This window comes from Lissotriton helveticus, chromosome 8, assembly GCF_964261635.1.
Source record: "Lissotriton helveticus chromosome 8, aLisHel1.1, whole genome shotgun sequence".
In the NCBI taxonomy this organism is placed as follows: domain Eukaryota; kingdom Metazoa; phylum Chordata; class Amphibia; order Caudata; family Salamandridae; genus Lissotriton; species Lissotriton helveticus.
Genome location: NC_136069.1, coordinates 161,801,390 through 161,822,309, shown reverse-complemented (window position 1 = coordinate 161,822,309; position 20,920 = coordinate 161,801,390). Strand labels below are relative to the sequence as shown.

General features: G+C 45.8%; 1 protein-coding gene across 1 annotated transcript in view; it reads left to right on the top strand.

The window, feature by feature from the left end:
• The window catches only part of BACE2 (beta-secretase 2), a 288,765-nt gene that overhangs the window by 109,544 nt on the left and 158,301 nt on the right, over positions 1-20,920 (top strand). Inside the window, exon 2 of the mRNA XM_078656817.1 lies at positions 16,178-16,266. Within this exon, the coding sequence (XP_078512943.1) occupies positions 16,178-16,266 (89 nt within the window). The remainder of the gene's footprint in view (positions 1-16,177; positions 16,267-20,920) is intronic.

Here is a 20,920-nt window from a genome sequence, read left to right as displayed (position 1 = left end):
AGGTGGTAATCTCTAATGGCCTCTAATATACCTGTGCATTAGCCTCCTAGATAAAAACACTGATTGGTGTGAATGTTAGTTATTAGCTTGACTGCACTTGCGTCTGCAGTTTTGCCAGCTTTTTTCAGTGGGAGGGAACATTAAGACTTGTAAGCTCTGCCCAATAAAAACACAATTTAGTGCCCTTAGGGAAACCATACATGTCACGCGACTTACTAGCAATGGGCCACCTTTAATGCAGTCAAGCCCTTTCCCAGAACCAACAAGCACTGTAAGACAGCGGTTCTTAACCTGGAGTCCATGGACCCCTGGGGATCCTCAGTGTGTACTGACTGGGTCCAAGATAGTTTAGGTAAATAAATAATATTCGAAGATTAATAATGTGCATGTACAAAAAAAGCAAAAATGAAAGCAGAATTTTAAAACGCTATGCAAGAATTTAAAAATGAAGGCCAACAATGGCATTGGTATCCTTATCTTGATTAGTAGAAGTACAAGTAAAGAAAAGATAGGTGGTCTCGAGTGCAGCACTGAAAAAGAGAGCATGCATTAGGAACAGAACAAGACAAAGCAGTATGCTAGAGTCCAGCATATAGCTTTAGCTTTTAGAAATACAATAGTAAAAAAAAAAAAAAACTTTAACCTTTCCATTAAAATTTCGCACTTTTTTGTATGTTTTGTTTTTGAGTTAAATAAAATATTTCATAATTTGAGTATTTGTTCTATGTTTAGTTGTTTGTGTATTTTTGCATGTCGTGGTGAGACGAAGAAGCTTCCTGGGCTGGGGTCTCGGGCTTCGTGGGATTAAATGTTGGTCCGTAGAAGCCAAGAGGTTAACAACCAACATTCTAAGGTATTGGATTACTATCCAAGCTAACCCTTTCCTACTCTTCCCTCATTATTAAAGTGGCCATCCATTGAAGAGAAAAGCACAGTTCTCTTAACCCCGTCTTGAATCATTAACACTCTCAAACAAGAAGCAGTCTGAAATGTTGCTTTGTTTGTCTGTTAGGCAATGGCACCATTCAGTGGATATGGACAACAGGGGCAACCCTGACAAACCTGAACCAGGGGCAAATACTGGAATCCTAACAAGGGTTCAAGGTAACAATACATACATCAAAGAACAAACTATACATTCGACTACAAAAGAATGTGTCAATTTAACGGATCAGTAAAGAAACCCGAAGTGAGGGGAGAAAGGGAGAGAGAAGAAAATGATAAAGGAACCTACGTACAACAAAATTAAATTCATAGAAAATGTATTAGCAGACTTTTTAAAATACTAAAACATGTAAAACAATGGCGCTCAAGACAGTACACAAACAATTAAAATAATCAACAATACAATGTGTAATCGAACAAGTGGCTGAGGGAATGGATTATACATAGATGGGGAGTTCAGGACAAAACTGAAACACAAAGCATAACAATGCGTCCTTCATTAATTGCGGCCACATATATGCGTCGACAACGTTTCGACCGTTGTAGACATTCACGGTCCTCATCAGGACAGAAAAATAACTATCTGAGCGTCCAGAACAACTAGGTAAGACACTCTTTTTAAATGGGGAAGAAGGGCCAACCGGAATTTCGGCAATGATTTGAAAGATGCCAAGAAATTGGCTGGAGAATACAATAATTCAAAAGCGAAATAGTGAGTCCATCGTCATAGATTGGGGCATAAAATCAATAAGTCCACACACCAGGATTTAAGGGACCGACCAGAAATTCAAGGAATTGAAAAAAGCCAATATAATTGGCAGTGAGCAGATCCTGCAACTGGTTATAGTCTTAAAGTTAGTTACCATTTAGTTATGACTGTGTAGCGCGATCAATTTGTTATGCGCAGTCAAGATAAGGCGTGTTGGACATGTGCAAAAAATTCATGCATGTCCATCGGGCTCTAAAGTTCCAATTCGCTTGCCTCCATTCAGTGGATGACCTTGGTGAAGATCTTGCCTTAGCGATGGCCGCGCAATTAATGCGTCGTTTCATACCAAGTGTATTGCAGAATAGTAAAAAAAAGTAACCTGGTTAATGCCATTGCTGTCAAGTCTAATGACCTGCTTAGTAAACAACTATGTACTTGTGAATGTATACAGTATTTCACGGACCTAGCCAAAAAGCAGTGGAGTACCACCTTGAATCTGTGCTTCAGCAAAGCCAGTTTGGGGATTTTCTTAATTTTTTTATTTCAGAAAAGGTCCAATAACTTCCATGTTCTTGTTGAGTAATTACTTAATTTCCCAGTGTTTTAATTGCGACTTCGTGTTTGGAGCCATGAAGGTGTACTTTAGCAGACATCACCGTGTTTCCTTCATGTCTTCTAGGGTCCCACTCCTTACTCCCTGTACCTGGTGTGAGACCCCTGCTACCCCTCTGCTTGCGCCATCAGTTTGCTCTGTCATTTGAAGAACACAAACCAAATGCCAAATTATACCTCACCTACCTTTTGACCTATGCTTTATGTCAAGTAAATTGACATCCAAAAACGATACTGACCTCACTATATTCAACGATTCCAAACAATGAAAGCATATTGACTTCCAAAATGTTAGGCATGGAATTGTATGTCTTAGTTTACCCGAAAGCCAACCCGGTCTCTTCCTGGAAGCATTTTGAAATCTGGTATGATACTCCAAGACCTAATGGTATTTGTCCTTAATTTGACATATTTGCCAACCTCGCAAAGAGTTCTGATGGTTGTAGTGTTCTGTGATACTGTTGATTTTAGGTGAGGTGTGTGATATAAATCCAAGTACTATTCTTAAAAAACACTGGGAACCACCTCCTGGACATTTAAGTATTTTTTAGTAATTGTTCATACTTTTTAAGGGTGCTAACTTTGTGTTATGTTGGGTTTTTTAGTCCCGTTTAAAACCTTTTACTTTCAGCCTAGACATTCCAAGGCATGTTAGCATTTGCCTTTTATTTATCACAGCTGCTAGCCTCACCATGCAGTCGGGTACTCAATGTCTTTAATGTTCCACATGAAACACTCTTGACATGAGATGGGTGGAATTGTGCACACTATCTGTAAAATCCTATCATTGCACATATTAGGATCTTTCACAATCCTCACAAAAGAGTAATAATGCTCTCATACACAAGGCGACAGAAGGGTGCTTGCAGTCAGTTTAACCATTGTCAATCTCTGGGGGTAGCATTCCAACCTATCTTTCATGCTCCCTCAGTTTGGAACTACCTACGTGTAAATCAATCTTGACTCTGCTCCAATAGGATCAGCCCAGCTTGAACTGTCATACCAGGTCCTTCCCGAACGGGAACACAAGCAGCCCAATACCGGTTTTATCCTGATTGAGGCTCATCAGTCCGGGCCTAGCTTGGTTCCCGTGGAACAGTGAGCATGGGATCAATGTCTGGGCATACCCCGTATTATAACTTTTCCATGATTATGGTACCAGTATGCTATTCCTTTAGTTACTTTTGATGTACTACTTATCTGGAAACGAGGATCTCACACCTGGGCTGAAGCACCCACATGAGCCAGAGTTTGAAAAGCTAGGACAGAAAGCATTGACCGCTGAAGCAACACTTCTGATCATGAGTGCACAATATAGTGCAGGTGTGTGGCCGCACACTACTCAAGTTTGAAAGTGAGTACAACTAGTGGCTTTTGGACTGTTTAGGCACAAACCTCTGCATATTAAGAAAAGCTGTACAGGGATTTTTTTTTTTAAATCTCGTTTTCTTTCAGACAAGAAAATATAATAGTTTAGATAATCTGCCAAATACTATCCACCTAAGCACCTACATGTATGCAGTTGCTCTACATAGTCCCCCTTTATTTAAAGTCATTCTCAAACATTTACTTACATTTCAGCAGTCTGAGATCAAGGATGAACGTCATGTCATGAGAATTGAAGATTTGCAATGCGTATGAACCCACTCCTCTTTCTGGTTGTGATGTGTTCAATGGAGGAAGTTTGCAGTGCTTTCCAGAAAGGTATGAGCTAATAATTGGTGGGGCTAAGATTAGAGCAGGTAACACTTGGAGGATGTCATTGAATGCATGCAGGAGGCGCGTTGGTCAGTTGATCTCATCATAAAGATGGATTTATTAGTTCAGGTTCTTTTTTTATGGACAGTGTGTTGAATGGTTGGGACTTTTGGGCTAAATAATTTGAGAGCGTGGGATGAACCTTAATGGGAATGGCCTTGCTCCTGAACGTAGTTCTTGTGGTTTAAATTAGTCCTGGTGAAGATCATTCCAAGAAGTAGGGTTGTTTCTGGTCGCTGAGGTTGGTTCGTTGGGCATTATTTAAACACCAATAATACGTCCTGCAAAGAAACTGGAAATCTGCTTATCCGTCAAAATTTGATGAGTGGTGGAAAGAGGTTATGACCGCGTATGAACTAGAACCCCATATAGCTGAGGTTAGAGGATCTATGGTGAAATACCTATGTGTCTGGGGTATTTAAGAGAGCATACTGAGCAATTGTAGATTGCACATTCTGTTGAAATCTAATCCAGGAGCATTTGTGGAGGTGGAGCAGGAAAAAGAGAAAAGGCCAAGTTAATGGCAACACAGGTAAGGACTTGCTCTGCAGTGTAGTGTGGACTTTGATGCTAGCGGGCTGTAAAGTATTGTTGTGGACCACTCCTATGACCTCAAACCGTTTCTTTCCCGAGTAAGGTAGGTAACCCGCTACTAATGGCATTCTGGGGAATCGTGGAGGCATTGTCTTCCAGCCAGGTTCATGTAATTCTTCTTCTTAAAGAAAAAAAAAGAAAAAAAAGGGGGACGTTACTCTGCTTTGTTGTCAGATGGTAAGTCGTTTAAGGATCATTTTCTGGCGTAAGGGTTTTTCATTGATCGGGGTGCTGGAAAGGCAGTGTAGAAGAGAGCTAAAGTTCAAGTGTTCCCGGGTGAACTGGTGGTCTTTGGGATTCCTCTGGTCAACAAGTCTACAAGTTTTTGCGCTTTGAGGGCATCTGAAGTGATTGTTTCACTGCCATTCAATCTAGACTGTATATGCTCTGCCAGGTATACTGAGATGTTGACTGGCGATATGAGCCGAGTGGTGCAGTTGTTGGTTCCCTATCAGGCCAGTGATGTATTCAGTGTCCAGCAATAGTTGTCCGCTCAGGCTGTTGCCCTAAGTGATTTAGGATTCAGAGTCTGTGAATGATTGTGACTGTTAGTGGAGAGGAAGCGGAGGGTGAGTTTAGGTAATTCCTGCATGGTGGTAAATAGACAAAGGCATGCCAAGCGAGCATGAACAGCAGTGATTTAGTCTGGAACTGAACAGGATCAGGCAACATCCTAGATGATGGTGTCACCTGTGCTTCGAATGGAGAAATCCACGGTGAAAGAATGCAGTAGTAGCATAAATGAACTGTTCATGTGGGTGGTTGCTGAATTCTAGTATGCTCATAAAAAGGCATTCTTAAGGTCTATGGTAGAAATGTGTTCATAAATAAAAGTTAGACCTCTTTCTTGAAATATGCCATTGAAGGGATCCTTATTTCAGGGGGAGAAAAGTTCCAAATTCTTAGGGTGATGTCAGAGAAAGCTCTATTGCAGATTTTCTTTTTGAAGAAGCGCTGTGGTTTTAGCAATAGGTTGCTGGAGCTTCTAGAGTAAGTTCAAGCTTCCTGGCGAGATATCTTGGGGGTATTGGAGTGTGGAGCTTTGTGAGGCATGCATGCAATTTTCAGTTGAATATTTGTTTCATGAGGAAGAGGTAAATGAAGGATTTAAGTAGTAAAGTGGCTTGAGGCTTCTGGGAAGAAGTAGGGTGTGCTGATTAGAAATCATGGTACACAGTTTAAAAGATATACAGGTATGCCAGGGAGGGCACATGGGAAGCACACCATGACTCCCCACTCACTAGAGTCTGACATGCTAGTATTTGCTAGTATTTGTATTTATCTGTGCACCCACAGCTGGGAGGGTGGGGATGCCCATTGATTCTGCTCACTTTTACAGATGCTTGGGCATCTGGTGGATATTACACTCCAGGCAAAAGGAGCTGTGTTCCACGGAGTGGTGGGGCAGGTGTGTAACGCAGGCCTCTGTAGCTCAAGGTTGCCCCTCAACCCTTCAAGGGGCCACAAAGCAGTCAGGGGGGCTCATTTAGCCCAAGTTCAATAAATATCTGTGAGCCATGGTACACTGGGGGCGGGGGCCCTCTTCATATTTTGCAGGGGATCCGATCACTTTGCGTTACGCCACTGGTGGAAGAGACGGAGCCCAGAACGTTACCTATTTGTCTCCTGGAATTCTGGCGCAAACCACAGGGATAGATTTGGAGGACTTGGTCTAGCAGGATCCGGCACAAAAGAAAAGCAGTCTTGACAAATTTGCTACATTGCCGAGCAGAAGATCCCAAAAGAGGGATTTCGTTTTTTCCTTTTCAGGCTGTTTCTAGTTAAATGCTTTGTTTTTTGTCTGTTTAGTGTTTCTTGTGGTGAGGTCCAGAATCATACTGCTATTGTCCCCCTGAAATACGCATGCCCCAAACCCCAACCGAGAAAAGGCCACCCTTCTAGCATATGCTGTCTCTCAAAATGCTGATACCCTCCTGAGTTCACCTCCTTTCACAAACTGCTTCCTTAGTCTGATAGCATTGTCTTACCACCACTGATGCTATCCTCTGTGGCCATCAAGCACTCTACAGTCTTGCCTTCGTTGACAATGGAATAACGTAAGTGAGAATTGCAGCGTTCGTAATTCAGCACGAGACCAACAAACACGTAATCCTAGGTGTCTGCAAAACAAAATTGGGCACTTTTACTGTTGCCACTAGATCTACCCGCTTTCTCATGAATTCCTCACTTTAGTGTTGAGTGCATGGAGTAGGTTGTGTAGAACACCTCTCTGCAAGTTCTCGAAACCTGTGAAAATAATCACCAAACCATTTCACCACTATTCCAAGAAAATGCTTGAAGAATCCACCCCGCTGCAGTCGAGGCTCCTATTCCATCTGAAATGCTTGTATCCAGAGTTTAACCCCAGAGTCAAGACCTTGCCTGAAGACATAATACATTTTAATGAAGAACACTCCCTTTTTTGCTTCCAAATAGAAAGACAGAACAATTTCCTGGTCTAATAGCAGCAGCAGTAGAAACAGTATGTGTTTAGTCTAAGACTAACATCTCCTCAGGGTTTGGCACGTGTGTTTTATGAGAATATGGAAAATGAGACGTGCAGGGTGCTCTGTCTGCTGGAACCAGTACTGACCTCATTTTAGTCTGCCATTCTCTCCCTCCCAATAATTTCATAACATGACATTGACAAGCGCCTTTTGTTACTGTGGAATCCTTTCTTTCTTTAGAAGTTGTGTGGATGTTATCTTGGCCCCTATGGCTGTTAAACTGCGTGGAGATTTTTAACATTAAAGTCTGCATCTGCTGGTTGGGAGGGGGGCTGTTACCCCAGAAGAGGAACTTTGTTTAAGGTCTTTAGTCGCGACCCCTTTCCAACCTGTTGACCGGTTTGAAGACCCCCGTTTTATTGCTTATTTAGTTTGATTCAGCTCTCGGGTTTGGGTTCCAGGCACTTCGTAGTTTAGAGCTGTGAACTTCCAGGGATCTGTCTCTGTGCTGAAGCCTTTTGCAAGTGTGCTGGGTAACGCGGTGTGCACACAGTTAGCAGGGGCGTCTGTTTTGTGCCTATGGAGGAGCGCAGGTGCATTGGCCCTTTGTGGACAATAAGGGCCAAGGACTCAGCTTTGCCCCCACCAGCAGCCGATGCAGTGCCGTTAGTGGTAGTTTCATGCGGCCGAGTGTCCTTAATTATGCTTCACTATAGAAGTTGCGTGGGGGCTCGGCCTCGCATCCATAGTCGCAGGGGGTGCGGCTCCGGTAACCTAAGGTCAGCACAGTGGGAATGTTCCCAAAAGCCATCGGTGCACACAAAGCGCTAGTGTTTGTTTGGCGCCTGTGCTCCGCTGTGTGTAGGCGAAAAATGTTTCAAATGTTAGCCTTTTACAAAAATCCGGTTTCTGAATGGACCCATTGCCTCGGCCGGGAGCCGTGGGCGTCCGCTCCGTACTGCGTGACTCGACCTTGGTGCTTCCCTCCCAGTCAGCAGACTCCGTCACGAGTCTCTGGTGTCATTGCGTCACCTAAGACGTAAGCCCAGTGTGACTAGGGACCTGGCCTTTGGGACTGCGGATTTCACTGGACAGAGGTATGTTAAGTGATTCCCTGCCTGTCTGCTGGTAACTTCTATATTTTTGGGTCGATCCTACGTTGCAGCACATTCGCTGCTCGCTTTGCGAGGGATGCTGTAGTAGGGTAAGTTTTACAAGTGCAGTGGAAGCCCCGCCCATATTTTTCATTGGCTGATGTCATTGTTGATGGTAAATGCTGGCTTCCGATTGATAATATGGCTGATTAGTCCCTCCTTGTTACCGCCCTATCTCCTTTTGTGACCTTCCCTCAGGAGTGGATCTTTTACTTGCAGTGTTACTATCTCCTTCATTAGTCAGGTAAGCACTATAATTTTTTCAAAATGGGCACAGCTTGTTTGGTATTTGTATTCAGGGTTTTGGCGCGCGGCTGTGGAGCCTGAGAACCAGATCAGAAGAGCCGCTCTAGAGCCAGAGAACCAGGTCAGCAGAGCCGCTCTAGAGCTAGAGAACCAGGTCAGCAGAGCCGCTCTAGAGCCTGGTCAGCAGAGCCGCTCTAGAGCCAGATCAGCAGAGCTGCTCTGGAGCCTGAGAACTGGTTCAGTAGAGCCGCTCTGGAGCCTTAGAACCAGGTCAGCAGAACTGCTCTCGAGCCTTAGAACCAGGTCAGCAGAGCCGCTCTAGAGCCACAGAACCAGGTCAGCAGAGCTGCTCTAGAGCCACAGAACCAGGCCAGCAGAGCCACTCTAGAGCCACAGAACAAGGTCAGCAGAGCTGCTGTAGAGCCTAAGATCCAGGTCAGCAGAGCTGCTGTAGAGCCTGAGACCCAGGTCAGCAGAGCCGCTCTAGAGCCTGAGACCCAGGTCAGCAGAGCCGCTCTAGAGCCTGAGACCCAGGTCAGCAGAGCCGCTGTAGAGCCTGAGACCCAGGTCAGCAGAGCCGCTGTAGAGCCACAGAACCAGGCCAGCAGAGCTGCTCTAGAGCCACAGAACCAGGCCAGCAGAGCCACTCTAGAGCCACAGAACAAGGTCAGCAGAGCTGCTGTAGAGCCTAAGATCCAGGTCAGCAGAGCTGCTGTAAAACCGAAGATCCAGGTCAGCAGAGCCGCTGTAGAGCCTGAGACCCAGGTCAGCAGAGCTGCTGTAGAGCCTGAGACCCAGGTCAGCAGAGCCGCTGTAGAGCCAGAGAACCAGGTCAGCAGAGCTGCTGTAGAGCCAGAGAACCAGGTCAGCAGAGCTGCTGTAGAGCCAGAGAACCAGGTCAGCAGAGCTGCTGTAGAGCCTGAGACCCAGGTCAGCAGAGCTGCTGTAGAGCCAGAGAACCAGGTCAGCAGAGCTGCTGTAGAGCCTGAGACCCAGGTCAGCAGAGCTGCTGTAGAGCCTGAGACCCAGGTCAGCAGAGCTGCTGTAGAGCCTGAGACCCAGGTCAGCAGAGCTGCTGTAGAGCCTGAGACCCAGGTCAGCAGAGCTGCTGTAGAGCCTGAGACCCAGGTCAGCAGAGCTGCTGTAGAGCCTGAGACCCAGGTCAGCAGAGCTGCTGTAGAGCCTGAGACCCAGGCCAGCAGAGCTGCTGTAGAGCCTGAGACCCAGGCCAGCAGAGCTGCTCTAGAGCCTGAGACCCAGGCCAGCAGAGCTGCTGTAGAGCCTAAGATCCAGGTCAGCAGAGCTGCTGTAAAACCTAAGATCCAGGTCAGCAGAGCTGCTGTAAAACCTAAGATCCAGGTCAGCAGAGCCGCTGTAGAGCCTGAGACCCAGGTCAGCAGAGCCGCTGTAGAGCCTGAGACCCAGGTCAGCAGAGCTGCTGTAGAGCCTGAGACCCAGGTCAGCAGAGCTGCTGTAGAGCCTGAGACCCAGGTCAGCAGAGCTGCTGTAGAGCCTGAGACCCAGGTCAGCAGAGCCGCTGTAGAGCCTGAGACCCAGGTCAGCAGAGCCGCTGTAGAGCCTGAGACCCAGGTCAGCAGAGCCGCTGTAGAGCCTGAGACCCAGGTCAGCAGAGCCGCTGTAGAGCCAGAGACCCAGGTCAGCAGAGCTGCTGTAGAGCCTGAGACCCAGGTCAACGGAGCCAGAGAACCTGGCAGCAGAGCCGCTCTAGAGCCAGAGAACCTGGCAGCAGAGCCGCTCTAGAGCCAGAGAACCTGGTCCGCAAGCTGCTGTAGAGGCTGAGAACCAGGTCAGCAGAGCTATTGTAGAGCTGTTATGTTCCATATAGGTACCCTATTATAGGCCCGGGTAATATCATATACCTTCACCTACATTACATCCCCTACACTACACAGTGACAAGCCTTTTAGGATTGAACCTTTACCTAGTTCCAGTCCTGGACGCAGAAGGAAGGTTTCCCTGAACAATAGCATTCTACGACTTCATCATTAGACTGACATAGTGTGAATGAATATTCATAAGGGTTCTGGGAAACCAGGCAGGGGCTATAACCACCTGCATAATATCTACGTACAAGGTTTATCCCATACGTCATCCTCAAATTCAAAAATGGCTAATACAAGAAACAAAGCACAAAGGAACCCTAGAATACTTGATGTATAAATGCAGCACCTCTTGCTAGTGCTTAGAGGGAACTGAGACTTCCAGGCAGACACACTGACAAAGAGACGCGGAGGCACCTGCTGCATGCAGATGCTCCAGCTGACAGTGGTCTAAACATCCCTTGCGGGGTTTCCAACTCAAGACCAGGATGGGGTCCCACACACTCTTGCTTCTGGTAATGGGGTAAGACTAAACCTAGAGGGATTCTTGGCTTCACACCTACTCACATGCTAGGTACACTTAGGTACATCTACATAGGCATTGTAGGAGTATGCACTTTCCTTTATCATGCATTTTATATTCATGTATGTATTGATGATTATTGCAAGATGTTAGAACTGTACTATCCTTTCATATTCCCTGCACTGCTAATCCTATATATCTGCTACTGTCTAACGTTTGTCGCAGCACATCTATTTTACAGTAGAAAAACAACTGTGCAATAAATTATTGTAACACTCCAGACCGTTTCCTCTGGGTAACTCTCTGTGACCGAATAAGTGAGCACGAGTGACTGAGCGAAAAGTAGTACATTGTTTCCACGATTCTGAGGGATCAGGGTTCTCATGTTCTAAGGTTGCCAGAAACCATTCTCTTCCAGATAAGAGATTCTAGTGGCACTGTGAGCTAGCTAATGGAAACAGGCTAACATTTTCGGTGGGGGTGCTCAGAGCCAGTCTGCCACCAATCCCACAGTTTGTTATCCGAACGCGCGGATACGGTATAGGAATTACATGACAGAGCCTGAGAACCAGGTCAGCAGAGCTGCTCTAGAGCCAGAGAACCGGGTCAGCAGGGCTGCTCTAGAGCCAGAGAACTGGGTCAGCAGGGCTGCTCTAGAGCCAGATCCGCAGAGCTGCTCTAGAGCCTGAGAGCCGGTTCAGTAGAGCTGCTCTGGAGCCTGAGAACCGGTTCAGTAGAGCCGCTCTAGAGCCTGCGAACTAGTTCAGTAGAGCCAATCTCGAGCCTTAGAACCAGGTCAGCAGAGCTGCTGTAGAGCCAGAGAACCAGGTCAGCAGAGCTCCTTTAGAGGAAGAGAACCAGGTCAGCAGAGCTGCTTTAGAGGGAGAGAATTCCCCACCTCAATCCACAAAAGCAGATAGCAATATATCAAACAAGTTCTCCTTGAGCACTCAAATACAAAATAAATTAGTTGATCTCCATAGATAAGTAGTCTTTCTCAAAAAAGTATTCCTCAGTTGGCACAGTCCAGTCCGTTAATTTTTATTCTGTATCCATATAAATTCAGCTCACAAATCCATGTATTCCAAATTCGTATTTATTATTCCAAATTTGTATCCAAAGAAAATAGCAGCCCACTGGGCTCCTGAAGAAGGCCCAAAAAAGAGCGTGGTATAACTACAGGGAATTTCTTCTTATGCCTAAGGACAAGCAGAACACCACTCAAGAAAGACTCACATGTGTCACGACATTCTGCACCAAAAGCAACCAAATCAAGAAAACGATCAATAAACACTGGCACATGGTTGCAGATGAACTTACCATGTCAGACCGCCCTATGCATGCATTTCGCAAAGGTAAAAGCCTTAGAAACACACTGGTCAAATCACTCTTCCATCGAACACAACGAATGCCCAGACACACCTCTGGAACATTCCCCCCATCAAGGGGCATTATAAATGCGGGGGTTGTAAGGCTTGTTCTCTAACCAAAGAAATACAATCATTTACCTACAATGACTACACGTATACCCATAAAGAACACACCAACTGCAACTCCTCCGGAGTTATATATGCAATTCAATGTCCCTGTGATTTTCTATACATAGGCCAGACTACACAAAAGGTCAAGTGTAGGATCCTGCAACATTGCAGTAAAATAAGATGCGCCACACAAAGGGGCACGCCTTGTAGAACACTTCACTAAATTTGGACATACCGCAGACAGCTTAAGATGGTGGGTCATCGAGCGGGTACACACCAACCCTAGAGGAGGGTGCCTTTCTCACAATTTAAACTATCGCGATTGCAAGTGGATTTACATCTTCAACACAATACACGAGGGATTAAACTAATATGAGGAAATCGCCCGACAAGCAGCCAATCTACTTATCTCCTAATACAGGACCCCTTGAGGACAGACACACTTGGGACCCTAGGTAGTTGGTTGCCATGCCAACTGTATCTCCACTAACTTACATGCATATGGTTCTTCACCAGACCATGGTGGTCATTCATAACTAGTTTTGTTAGTCATAGGGTATCCGTTAGTATAGGATTGGTTCCTGCTGCCCAACATACCCTTTAGTCAGCGCATGTGTAGTGCTCCATTATGTTTCCAATTATGTTCCAATCACTAGGACGTTATCAGCACGCAGATATGTATATGTAGAATATCACAGTAGTCACTGCGATCGCACAGCATAGGTTTCCTCTATCCCCGTCTTACATAACTAGTTATGCTATGCATAGGGGGCCTGTAAACACAGCATTTTATGCACAGCCAAGATGTATTACACAGTTTTCTTCATCATTCGTTTTTTAATGTCGACATTTCATCACTGGGACATTTTCAATATGTATTGTGTATTTGTCTTCATCATTCGTGGCTTACTGTCTAATTTCAATCACTGGGAGATTATCAATATATATTGCATAATTGTCTTCATCATTTGTGGTTCAATGACCATTTCCCATCAAGGAGAACCTTATCATTATGTATATATGTATATAACTGTACATCACGGAAACTCATGCTGCAATTGTAAATATTGTTTGAATAGATTTTACCTTTACACTTCTGTACATACACCCGTCCTTGTGGCGGCCCCCGCCCCACTGTAAATATACCCCGAGAATGACCTGTGGGAGCGGTTCCCCCTCTCTGTTATCGCTCACATCGGTCTAGGAACCGGGAGTCAATCGGAGCTTCGGGGCTCTGTAAACGGTAACATGCACGTTGCAAACGTGCGAGCGCGCCTCCTTTTAACCGGCGACGCCCGCTTTCCATTCCTTGCCGCATTCGCTTACCGAGCAGGATGGCTAACCTCTGATACAATTCAATACAGGTAATTTGTCCGTATCAGCCACGCCGCCACTGGTTTATTGTGGGCAGCATCCGGGTCTAACTTGAACAATTCCCGGACTCTTGTTGAAGGTTTAGCTATAACGGCTTGCTGCATTAATGCGATAGTGTCTCTAGTGTAATTTGAGGGCTGTTGTATATTGCATGCTGGGACCTAGCAGTCACATCGAGTAAATGGGAAGCCTTAGCCCCGGCTTACACACATTGGGGGCTACGCTTACACTAAACAGTTACATCGGGTGAACGGGAAGCCTCCGCCCGGGTTGATACACATAGGTGGCCATGTACACTCACTATGCGTGTTTTGTAGCCTTAACACCAGGGCCGGCGCTAGGCATGGGCAGCGTGGGCGGCTGCACAGGGCCACGCACTGGTGATGTGTCCTGTTGTTTCCCTGGCGATCTATTTCAAAGAAAGGTGTCGCCTGCAATTAAGGTCCATTGTAGGCCCCCCCCCCCTCCCTGGGCCTCTCAGGGATGGTGTCCGGAGACGCTCCCTCAATTGCAAGGAGACCATTCACAGACACTGTGGGGGGCCCATTGTCCAGCATTTTGGCACCCCCACAGTTTTAACTTTTAGACCACAATCAATTCTCACACCTATCGGACTGAAGGTGTGAGAAATGCTTGTGGAGTAAAAGCTAAAACTGTGGGGTGCAAAAATGCTGGACAATGGGCCCCCCACAGTGTCTCTGAATGGTCTCCTTGCAAGGGGCCACTTATCTAAATTAGAGGGGGCCTCACAGGGTGCCTTTTAGCCCAGGGCCTCCCAAAACCTAGAACCGGCCCTACTTAACACCACCCTCTATCCAGCAACTATTACGGAGGGTTCTGCAGAGGTTTTGCCTATAAGTATGGGTGTATTGGCCCCATGACTATTACTCCTTTGTTGCCTCAATTGACACTTGGTTTTAATACTTTTTAGGAAGTTGTTCCGAACGGATGAATCACTGATTCAGTGACTGATGTCTAATTAATTGAGCAAGAACGTTGTTTCCCTTGGCGACTTTGAGCCCTGGAAACATTCATGGATCTTCCACCTGAGTAGCCAGGCTTGGCACCAGGTTTAGGTCAGTAAGCACGACCTGACTTACCACTAATTACCACACATACACACAGACACAGAGCCCCTTCTAACCTAGTATTCTCCATCATAGGTTACAACCCTCTGTCCTGATGAAGACTCACAGCTGAGGCCCCAAAGTTCCCGCCTTGCATCAGCGGAGTCGAAACGTCGATGCTGCCCCTCTGAATACAACCTGTACCAACACCCTCCTTACTTTATAATGTAAAAATGCATTGAATGCACACCACAATTTACAGAATACATGTAAATGCAAGTGATAACGTGGACAGGTCTTCACAGCCTGTTCTCAGCTACCAGTGTTGTTTGAATACCTTAATGTTTTTCTTTTCTTTATCTCCATGATTTGCACTTTCTACTACCCACCACCACTATCCTACTACTCTCCCCCTTTTTTCACGCGCAACGTATGACTATTGAAAAAGCAATTCATGACTAATCTAAAATAAATGTGATTTTGATAATTAATTTCATATTGTGGTGCTTTTTTCGTGTGTGGTCTCTTGACATAGGCATGCATAAAAGGAAACTAGTATATGCACAAATTGTTTAATCTGTTGTTGTGTTTAGTTATCCATTAACAGTGTTGTAGACTCTCTACACAGCACCTATTGTTTAGTATTGAATTGAGTTCATTATAAACTCATGGTCACGGACCATTTTTTCATTCCCACATCTAGCTAGCCACTCTGGAGGACAAAGGTATACTGCTTACTGATTGTTTCGTTGGTGTGCGCGCAGCCATCAGATATATGGTTGTGCTTTGTTTGTCTCAGAAGTGGGGCTGGCATTTGTCACCAAGTGAAATACCATCTTATGGAACTGTTCTGCCATAATAGTGACGTGTGCCACTACACGATCAACCAGTCATCGATAGAAGGCATAACTACATTTGGTGTCAGCAGACACAGGCGTTTCTAAACCACATTACTCTGGTTAGCATTGCAGGATTGGTTTGTGTGTGGAAGAAACTTGGGTTAAAGTGTGATTGTAGAATGCTCTAGTTTAATTTTGAAGAAACTTTTAGCATTGAGGTATATGTTTACTTAACCATTGAATAGGCTTACACCAGACTGCCCAATGTTGGTCCAGTGCGTCCGGATCCCCATAATTTCAAGCAGAACCACTACCAGTGTAATTGGTTCTCACTCCGCTACATCGTATATAAAAGTATCCCATGTACATTCCTTCAAAATCTGAATGGATCCGGCCCTCTAGACCCAACGGCGCACATCTAGTGGCAAAAGGATGTGGAAGTAAACTTTTGCGCCCCTTGTAGAGTTACTGCTGCTACCCCGTTGCTTGGTGTTGCAGCGGTCCCTCTTGTGCATGTGTATTTAAAAATATCTCTGATTGTATTAGTAATGCGAAGATATTACAAGAACACTTTCTTTTTATTTCAGTTAAATATTTTGGTCGACACTGGAAGCAGTAATTTCGCAGTGGCCGGTACTCCAAACCCTGACATAAGCGCATTCTTCGATTCTGACAAGTGAGTATTACAGGTGTTTTATGCAGATAAATCGTTCTGGTCTGTGAAGCAGACATCTGTCATTGAAACCGTCCACTTGCATGTAATTGGGTATTTTTTTGACTAGTGAGATCTTCAAGAGCTTTATGGCCACCCTTCCTACATGTGATACATTACGCACGACATTTAGTTTCAACATGGAAGTGCGTTGTCACATGGTTGCCACTGAAGGCCCATGGTTGAAATGCACACCGAGTTCAGAAAAGGAAGCCACCATTAGCCCAGGCCCCCTTTGATTGACTGTTCCCATGAGGCACAGGGTCAGACTGATTTGCATATAGCCATGTCTGAACTGGGGTGGCAGAGTGGGCTAAAGAACGGTGATGGATCAAACCCAGATCTTTTGACTGGGTGCGAGTGTTTGATTGGTTCAGATGCTCCGTCCATCACCACCCCCTTTTGTAACACTTTGATTGCAGTATCTGATCCTATTTCCTTCATAATTAGACCAAAAACCACATCAAGGTCTTCATTGCAATGGCCATGGGATAGAAAGTGATGTATGCCTTTACCACATATGTCAAGTAAACATAATGTAAGTAAACTCGTACATATCTTTAAAAAAAAAAAATCTCCCCCCCCCCCTATTTTAATTACTTTTAACACACTTTACCCCTACCCACCCCTAAACCTAAAAATACCCTTACCAACCTTTACCACCCCCGTCCTATACATGTCCCAATGTGGCAGTCTCCACAGGGTATTATTAGAATCGAGTTTCCAGAGGACATTTCCTTTGGGTCTGCTTATAATTTTGACGCCATTTGACAAATCTTCTTAAAACTTTCCCAAAAAGTCTCATACACCTTAGCTCTTTCCTAGAAAGTTTTAGAGTGATCCGTCGAGCGTGGCTCGAATGGGATGGAGGGTCCCAAAACAATTTTTTCCATTCATTTTTTTCCATAGGCAATTTAGACACAGCTACAGCCCAAACAGCAAAGGATTTTCACCTAATTTGGCATAAAGCAAATTCTTGGTCCAGAAAGCGTGCTTTTTGGGATTTGGTGAAAATCTATTCAGTGTTTTTCAAGCAATTAAGGATCAAAAACCTTATGTATTCTGAGCTGCAGGTGATCCACGAAGCAGACAGGTCTTGAGACCAGATCTGCTTGGCTGGCACTACATCAACAACTATATGATGGCAATCATCTGACGACTTGGGACTAAATCGTGAGTCCTGTGAAAAAGGCTTAAAAAAAGTGAGGGGGCAGGGTTAGGATATCCAGTCCGCTAAATCTGGTGAGGAAGGATTCTACTCCACCCCCTCTCCCTAGCCCAAAAATTTATATTTTTAAAGATTTTGCCAGAAGTGTTTGACAATCTACAAATCTACTGCAATTTAAAAAAAGTGCAGGCTTTAAAAAGAATAACCCCCGGGTGAGTCATGTCATGGGGAGGGGGGCGACACATTAATATATTTTGGGGATGGTGTGTGTGCAGCACGCCTTCCTGGGCCTTTGCAAGGCCCCGCGGACCCCATCCCTTGGGTTGAGTATGAAATATTTAGGGAAGGGGTTCCTCCCAGGGTCACTCTAGGACCCTAGGGATCCCATCCACTGAGCATGTTCAGGCTCCATAGACCACATTTATTTGAAAAGGGAAGGGAGCTGTGCCCCACCTCTCTCCCCTAATCGATATCTACCTCAGGGAACCCATTTCTTGGCACTCTATACTTAACAGCACTCTCTCAGGCAGGGAGCAAAAGTTTGCCCCTGCAGCAGTGAAAAAAAATACTCCTGTATGGGGCTGACTGTGGAGCCTGCTGAGGTATTGGGGTTCCCCCACTGGCCCCAACATGCCCAGAATTCTGGGTGCCCCGGGTGGAGGCTCTGAGGGACACATGAGCCAGTATGACTACTTAATGTGTCATCTGGTGTCCGAGCAGGTGTCACCCAATACATTGCACCAGGATCTGGTAGCAGACAACTTGGAGACACACTGCTCATTGTCTCTGGTGGCTTTTGGGTAGGGTTGAGTGGGGGAGGGGGGTCTCAGATTCTCTAAAAGTAGCTGTGAGCCCTGCCATGTCTGTGGATTGTCTGTTAGGCAATGGTGTGTAGCACAATGATTGAAAAGAAACAGAGCTGAGGTCACACCTGCAGTTGTTAGGGTTGCCTCAGTTTGTCTGCATGAACACACAGCTGCATGTGCCCTCCTCAGCAGCCATAGACTACCAAGAAAGGTAAGGACCGGGGTTGTGGGAAGCCAGCCCCTGAAACACTCTTGTTACTGGTTGATGGATACCTGAGGACCCCTCGCCAGAGCCTACTGGGGAGAAAATTGCTGCCCTAGGAAAGCTACCGGAGCTTGCTAGATGGCAAGTTGAAGGTGGGCCCACCAGGGAGGAGATCTATAAAGCACAGAAAGTGTGCCCAACTCTGAGGCTCAAGCTGAGGCCCAGGCAGCTGATGACAACACTGGAGATCACCTAATCGATTGGGAGAATATTGTCCTGTATAGTGAGCCTGTGTTTTGGTGGTCTCAGTGCTGCAGGGCCTTTCTACTTGGACTGGCTCATGATTAGGGGTCCTGGTTTTATGGTGGTTTTTTTTTTTTTTTCCATTTCCGCCTGTATTTAATGTTTTGCATGAAAATGAAGTTGTAAAACTGTACATTTCCATATTTATTTAACTGATCGACACACTCATACTTTGATGTCTGTCATGTCCTAGCTATTTAAGCTGCCTAGTATTACATACAAATACATCCACTGGTAAATATTAGCAATATACCACAAATGTATGTTGACATAGGCCATTGTTTAAAGATATTTCATCCTGTTTTTTCATTTCGCATGCAGTTCAGCTGTTGGCTATAATTCATGAAAGACAGCACAGAGGTTCATTTAAAGAAGCACCATTTTCTGTATTCATCCACCTTAGAAAACGATGTGTTTTCTGACTGTATTTATCCGTACAAATCCTTAAAAATGAAAAACAAGGAGACTTACTTATGATATACCCCTGGCAGGACATCTAGAGCACGATGAGACGTTTGCAAGGCTTTGCTAATCTACCCCGATCTACCTCACTCCATTTCAGTCTACCACCTCTCCAAATCTATGCCAGACTGCTCCAATCTACCCCGATCCACCCCACTAAACTCTACCCCAATCTACCACTTCACTCAAATCTACCCCACCCCACTCCATCTACCCCACTCCATCTACCCCACTCCATCTACCCCACTCCATCTACCCCACTCCATCTACCCCACTCCATCTACCCCACTCCATCTACCCCACTCCATCTACCCCACTCCATCTACCCCACTCCATCTACCCCACTTCCATCTACCCCCCTTCCATCTACCCCCCTTCCATCTACCCCCCTTCCATCTACCCCCCTCCCATCTACCCCCCTTCCATCTACCCCCCTTCCATCTACCCCCCTTCCATCTACCCCCCTTCCATCTACCCCCCTTCCATCTACCCCCCTTCCATCTACCCCCCTTCCATCTACCCCCCTTCCATCTACCCCCCTTCCATCTACCCCCCTTCCATCTACCCCCCTTCCATCTACCCCCCTTCCATCTACCCCCTTCCATCTACCCCCCTCCATCTACCCCCCTCCATCTACCCTCTACCCCCCTCCATCTACCCCCCTCCATCTACCCTCTACCCCCTCCATCTACCCCCCTCCATCTACCCTCTACCCCCTCCATCTAGCCCCCTCCATCTAGCCCCCTCCATCTAGCCCCCTCCATCTAGCCCCCTCCATCTAGCCCCCTCCATTCTAACCCCCTCCATTCTAACCCCCTCCATTCTAACCCCCTCCATTCTAACCCCCTCCATTCTAACCCCCTCCATTCTAACCCCCTCCATTCTAACCCCCTCCATTCTAACCCCCTCCATTCTAACCCCCTCCATTCTAACCCACTCCATTCTAACCCACTCCATTCTAACCCACTCCATTCTAACCCACTCTATTCTAACCCACTCTATTCTAACCCACTCTTCCCCACCCTACTCCACCCCACCCTACTCCACCCCACTCTACTCCACCCCACTCTACTCCACCCCACTCTACTCCACCCCACTCTACTCCACCCCACTCTACTCCACCCCACTCTACTCCACCCCACTCTACTCCACCCCACTCTACTCCACTCCACTTTACCCCGATATACCTGACACTTCACTCTATCCCACCCCACTTTAACCCAATCTTCCTCACTCTACACCAGTGTACCCCACCCCAACCCACCCCACTAACATTCAGTCATGCTGGAAAGCTGCCACGTTGTACACTAGTGTACAACGTGGCTTAAACACATTGTCGAAACAAATAGCTCTCTCATAGGTGCTACCTGTTGGCTTTGCCAGTGCTTGGTAACGAATGTCATCGATAAGGTACGTCCAAAATAAAAACGTTTTGTGTGTCCTGGTAGTGGAAAAACTCTCAAATTCCATTCTTTACTACTGTGAGGCCTACCTCTTCCATAGGATAACATTGGGTTACCGTTTTAAATTGAATAAGTAATAACATTTGCTTGGGAGCAGGTAGAAATGTTATGTTTGGTGTCTGAGGAATTGTAATGTGAGGAATTGTAATGTATTGAAAATCTTCTTTAATGGAAAAATTGCTTTTTAAGTCACAATTCTGAAAATGCCACT